Source organism: Miscanthus floridulus, chromosome 1 (genome assembly GCF_019320115.1).
Source record: "Miscanthus floridulus cultivar M001 chromosome 1, ASM1932011v1, whole genome shotgun sequence".
NCBI classification, from domain to species: domain Eukaryota; kingdom Viridiplantae; phylum Streptophyta; class Magnoliopsida; order Poales; family Poaceae; genus Miscanthus; species Miscanthus floridulus.
The window spans coordinates 197328026-197334347 of record NC_089580.1 but is presented as its reverse complement, the minus strand read 5'-3'; the positions used below and the strand labels follow the sequence as shown (position 1 = coordinate 197334347).

At 51.8% G+C, this 6322-nt stretch overlaps 1 protein-coding gene across 1 annotated transcript; it reads right to left on the bottom strand.

Annotated features, from left to right (window-relative positions):
- LOC136449648 (butanoate--CoA ligase AAE1-like) lies at nt 1–3664 on the bottom strand. Its single transcript, XM_066449768.1, has 2 exons — nt 3044–3664; nt 1–1581 (listed from the first exon to the last, which is right to left on the bottom strand). The coding sequence occupies exons 1-2, from the start codon at nt 3551–3553 to the stop codon at nt 142–144; spliced, it is 1950 nt and encodes a 649-aa protein (XP_066305865.1). The 5' UTR covers nt 3554–3664; the 3' UTR covers nt 1–141.
- Nucleotides 3665–6322: the final 2658 nt, after the last annotated feature.

Genomic DNA, 6322 nt, shown 5'->3' with positions numbered 1-6322 from the left:
AGTCGAAAGAAGTGCTTGCCTGTTTAGCCACCAGCAAAACATCAATGGACGTGATCGAGATGTCCAAACAGAATAATTAATGTATAGTTGAATCGATCATACGACAATACAAGTGACAATGTTCCAACCAGGCAAACGATGTTACATTTTGCTACTGGCAATCTTTGTCAGGCTGCCCATGGCGCGAGCCTTATCACGGAGAACAAACTTCTGCGTCTTCCCCGTTGAAGTCTTGGGCAAATCCTCGAACACCACCGTCTTGGGCGCCATGTAGTGGGGCAGCCTCTCCCGGCAAAAGTTTATGATCTCCGCTTCCGTAGCGCTGGCGCCGTCCTTGAGCTTGACGAACGCGCACGGCGTCTCGCCCCAGTGGTCGTCTGGCCTCGCCACGACCGCCGCCTCGAGCACGGCAGGGTGGCTGAAGATCACCGACTCCACCTCGATGGAGCTGATGTTCTCGCCGCCCGAGATGATGATGTCCTTGGCCCGGTCCTTGAGCTCGATGTACCCGTCGGGGTGCCGCACGGCGAGGTCCCCGGTGTGCAGCCACCCGCCGGCCATCGACTCCATGGTCGCCCTGAGGTCCTTATAGTAGCCGCTCATCACGGTGTTGCCTCGGAACATCACCTCGCCCACCGTCTCACCGTCGTGCGGCACGCTCTCCATCGTTGTTGGGTTCTTGACGTCCGCGTCCTGCATCGCGATGTGGTGGAACCCCTGCCGCGCCTTGAGCCGCGCGCGATCCTCCGCCGGCAGCGCGTCCCACTCGGGCATCCACGTGCACACGGTCGCCGGGCCGTACGTCTCCGTGAGGCCGTAGATGTGGTACACCACGAAGCCGAGCTCCTCCACCGCGAACAGGACGCGCGGCGGCGGCGGCGCGCCGCCCGTCATGACGCGGACGGGCCCCGGCGGCGGCCTCCGCTCCGCGGGCGGCGCGTTGGCGATCATGTTCAGCACCGTGGGCGCGCCGCCCATGTGCGTCACGCCGTGCCGCGCGATGCTGTCGAAGATGACCTCCGCGGTGAAGTGGCGGAGGCACACGTTGGTGCCGCCCTGCATGGCGACGCCCCACGGCAGGTTCCAGCCGTTGCAGTGGAACATGGGCACCGTCCACAGGTACGTCGGCATGGCGGTGATGTCGTACGCGAGCACCGTGGCGATGGTGTTGAGGTACGCGCCGCGGTGGCTGTACACCACGCCCTTGGGCCGCGACGTCGTGCCGGACGTGTAGTTGAGCGTGATCGGGTCCAGCTCGTCCGCCGGCCACCGGATGTCGAACCGGTCCGGGGCGTTCCTGACGAGATCCTCGTAGTCGTCGGAGTCGGTGTCGTCTGAGATGGTGAGCAGGACCGGAAGGGCGGCGGCGGAGTTGGACTCGCCGAGGCGCTTCAACGCGGCTCTCCCGATGTCGAGGAGGTTTGACTCGACGACGAACACCTTGGCGCCGGAGTGCTTCAGCAGCAACGACACCATGGCCGCGTCGTGCCGCGTGTTGAACGTGCAGAGCACCGCGCCGGCCATGGGCACGGCGAAGTGCAGCTCGTACATCGCCGGCACGTTGGGGCTGAGGACAGCGACCTGAATGTGATCAGATCGGTCACCGATGGTGAGTTTTAGCCATTTTTTGTTTTATTATTATTAAAAAAAATTCTTCGCCATTTGCCCATTTGTCTGGGATGAGCCCACAGCTACGAATTTCTCAAATGGACCGGATGTAATTAGGTCCATCGGAGTTATGGCCTTTAGAGCCCACAGGCCGTGCTGTTTTGTAGTCGGCCAAAAAAGACAAACAAAAACAAAATCGATCGTGGACCGTCGAGCATCCCAATGTGGCCCGAGCAAAAAACTATAAACAAAATCGATTGTGGACCGTCGAGCATCCCGAAACTAAAATCTCGGTCTCCACTGTGAAAAGAGTCCACTAGAATGCTGAATGCTCGAATTTTATATTTAGCACGCATCTCTATCTACTCGATCATATCCCCATTTTGACACGCTGAAGTCCACATGGACCTTAGAAATGACAACGATTACATGATTGGTCCATGTTCCATTTGATCTAGTTTTAGACCGCCTAAGTTTCTCTAAAGATAGTACCCATCCGTTTCAAACTATAAGTCGTTTTAAACTCTTTTTTACATTCATTTTACTATACATCTAGATATAATAATATTTCTACGTACATAGCAAAATAGATGAAAAAATCAAAGCGGCTTATAATTTAGAACGGAGGAAGTATAAAAAAATATGGGCTCTTTTATTATAGAAAAAAGAAACAACTACCTTATTATTATTATATTTTATACATAGATACAAATTGTTTGAGGACTTGTTTAGATGTACTTATATTCAAATCAATCAATGTGTGCTTTGAATGAATTATGGTAGAAATTAGTTAATATTACTTTTTATCATATTATAACTTTGTTTTGACATTATAGTTCACAATTGACAAGAATTAACGTCTAGAGCACATGACTTCTTTGAGTCAGCAAATTATCCTCGTGTTTTCTATCCACGTCAGGTCTTATTTGGATGTTGTCGGATTCAACTTAGTCCACGTGTTGAGGTGAATTGAGGTGGAATTTAGTGAAGTTTCACCCCATTCCACCCACACTTATGAATTGATGTGAATACGACTACATGCAAATAAGACTTCAGATCTTACTCAGATACACTCCTCCATCCATGTAAATTGGAAATTAGTTGATTTTTCACTAGCCCTGATCGTTTCGTTGAAAATTTAGCTTATGTTAATGTTTATACTGATTTGTTGTGAGAGAAAAATACCGTTCGTTGGTTAAAAATGACTTTTCAAGCCAACAGGGCCAACTGATAGGAGCGCATCCAAACGAAACAACTCTTCCAACACAAGTTTCGTCCTCTAGGGCCTAGGCCCTCAACCCCGCCCCGCTTGCCTTTCTAACGCAAAGCTGTGCTACACTAACGACAACGGATGGAGTGGAAAGCCGGCTAACCTATCCGCGATCGATCACGACAAAAGGAGAGGTTAGCAAGCCAAGCGGAGCGGAGCACTCACCACATCACCGCGCGCGACGCCGAAGCGTGTGGCGAGCGAGGCCGCCACGCGGAGGCAGCGCCCCCGGACCTCCGCCCACGTGTGGCGCCGGTCCCCGTACACCACCGCGGGCCGGGGCCCGTAGACGGCGGCGGCGCGCTCGATGAAGCTGATGGGGGACAGCGGCGCGTGGTTGGCCGCGCACCGCACCGTGCCGGCGTCCATGTCCAGCGCCACCGCCGCCGCCTCCTCCTCCTCTGTTCCCGAGAGGCTGGAGAAGCATAGCAGAGACGCCACGGCAGGAGTAGGAGGGGGAGAAAGCGACGACCCCCGAGGGTGGCATGGCGAGAAATTAAGCAGCGCGCGAGGTCGCGCCAGGCGATTAGAGTAATCCCAGTGGGGATTAAAATAGTTGCGGGACTGATTCTGTGAGTGCCAGTGCGACCCGCCGCTGCAGCTGCCGCTGCCGCTGATGCTGATGCTGCAGCGGGGGAATAGCCTGCGGATCGCAGAGGCCGCCGCGGCTCTCATGACTCTTTACGCCACTGGTGGTTGCGGCAAGGCACCGGCTGAGGGCTGTGGGGCGTGTGGTGTGACCGTCTGGTTGGTCGGAACCGGGCTTGTGCGAGTAAGATAGATAATGTAAGGAGCAAATTCAGGATGCAGGCGGGGCGGGTTTTTAACGTTGCCCACCAACCCGCCCCGCAAAATCAACGTTCGCGGACAACGTGGTTCAGCTGCAAGTTTCTCGTGGCCTAACATCGTTCGGTCCGCCAAGCCCGCTGGACAACACAATAAGCTCGCTAATAACCCGCAAGAACCACAACTCAGTACGGCACGATCGACATTGATGCGCTAGGTTCAACCACGCCGGGGCCGCCATGCGGACCGACGTGACGTGCGTACCTACGAAGTAGCCACGGACGACGTCGGCGGTGGCGTTCTCGCGCTCGATCTGCGACATCTGCCCGATCTTCTCCGCGAGCGTCGTGCGCCCCAGCAGGTCGTCGATCCGACGGTTCAGCGGCTGCCTCGGGTCCTTGTACCTGGCGCCGCCGTAGTACTGCTGCTGCTGCTGCGCCCCTCCTCCGGCAGCCATTGTCGTCGGCGTGCCGAAGCCGCAAAGAAGCAGCACGAACACGGCGGCACTGGTCGTCGCAAGGACGACACCGTCATCGGATGGGACCCCCATAGGTCAGCAGCTCAGCTCAGCTCAGCTCAGGTGCGTGCTGTACTGCTGCGACTGGCTACTTCTTCACCTGTAGTTCACGCACATCTTGGTGTGTATACTTATGGGCAGAGGTATAGCGCCCAAATCTAATTGTTAATTCAGATAAAAGGTTTTGCCTGGGTAATCTCAGAGGATCACGTTGCTTTGCATCGATCAGAGGATCACATTGCGGGTTTTACAGCGTAGTCTGTTATGTCCGTGAAAAATTTGTCCGCAAAGTTTATAGCTTAGCGGCTGGCCGCAAGCCCGCTAACAAACTTTGCGGCGAGCCATGCGGGTTAGCGGCCGGCCGCGAACGAGCCCGCCTGCAAGCAGAGAGCAAATGAATCGAAAATAGAGGAATGGAAAAAAAAAATACAGTAATAGCATGGATGCACAGTGATACAACATAGGAAAGGAAAAACACAAGAAACGGCTAGGAAGGGATGTTTAGAACACAGAAATTCATAATAGAGAATCACAAAACATGTAAAGGATAAAAGGTCATTATCAGGGTTAATAATAGCCGGCTAGTTGCATACTTTGCATTTGCTCTCTTGCATGTGGGGCCATTGGTCCACGGACTGGATCTGTCCATGGCTGCACACATATGTTTCAGTGGGACCAAACAGCTTCGTCTAGTTCGCATCCACTCGTTCTCTCCCATGCGCCTCTCTCTCCCCCGCATCTTGCTCGGGTGACGCGGCCGAGCGGCGGCGGCGCAGCGGCCAGCGAGCCACGAGCCGGCGAGTCCGCGTGCAGGGCTGCGCAAGCGAGGTGCGTCCGCACAAGAAGCCGAGCGGGGCGGCGTGGCGCGGCCGGGCACGAACGAGGCCTAGAGCAGCGCGGAGTAGCTGGGCATGGGGACGAGGCTGGGCGGGACCGCAGGAGCGGCGCGCGGTGCGGGCATGCGGCAATGCTCGTTCTCCCTCCTCCTCACACACGCTGCCTCGGGCTTCCGCGAAGGAAACCAAAACCATGGATCGGATTGGATTGTTTGTTTCCCGTGAAATTGCTTGCCAGCTACAGTATTCAAGAGGAAAGGGGTGGCGCGATTCCTCCCATCCAAACGCTCAAATCAGTTTCCTTTCCTCCGTTTTTTATTCCTACAAATTTCCTATGATATTCTTTCAATTCAAACACACCCTAAAGTTCTTTGATTTGCATTATTGATGCATAGGAAAGGTAAAAAACAATTTCCTTCGCCGACGATTTTGAACCTATTTCATAGGAATGGAAACATCCACTCCATCCTAATCATTTCCTCTCCCTTGCGTAGGAGAGGCATAACTTCATGATTAGTACACACCGATGGACTTGAGGAGTGTATAAAACAATCGGCTTCGAAATGGGTAAAGTCCCACGCCATTAGACCATGAGTTAAATCAAGGGGGAATTTCAAGTGTGTCATTAAAAAAGATTGCAATTCCCTTTGAGTCACTGAAAAAGTTGCTCTCCATGCCACTACCGTCAGATTAGGCTCTAACGGTATCAAACTGCAGAGGTGAAAAGTCGAAAATACCCTTAAGTCTAAATATGTCATTAATTTTTTAAGCATTTTAACGACTTCAAATGAAAAACTCAAAACTAGAAAGTTGTAGATCTCGTCGAGATCTATAATTTTCATATATAAATATAATTCTCACTTCTCAGTTTGAGTCAAATAAATTTAAGTTTAATCAAATTCATATAAGAAAAAAATTATATTTATGATGCCCAATAAATATTATTAGATTAATTATAATATGCATATATTTTTATAGTAAATCTATCTAGAAATATAAATATTGATATTGTTTTCTATAAAATTAGTAAAATTTAAGAAAGCTTACTTATCTCACATATAATTGCATTCTTTTTAGAACGAAGACACTAATTGTACTAAAGACTCGGAATAATGCAAAAGCAAAAGTGTTTTTTTACTAGTATGCCACTTTCATTTGCATCACAATTATTAATATTTAGATGTTTGGTTACACCCAGGCAGCTTTGCCTGACGCTGCGCGCACTCGCATGGGACAGACACAGATCGCTGCCCAGCAGCCAATTCTCCTGGGTAGACTGGACTCTAGTACAGCTCGAGAAACACA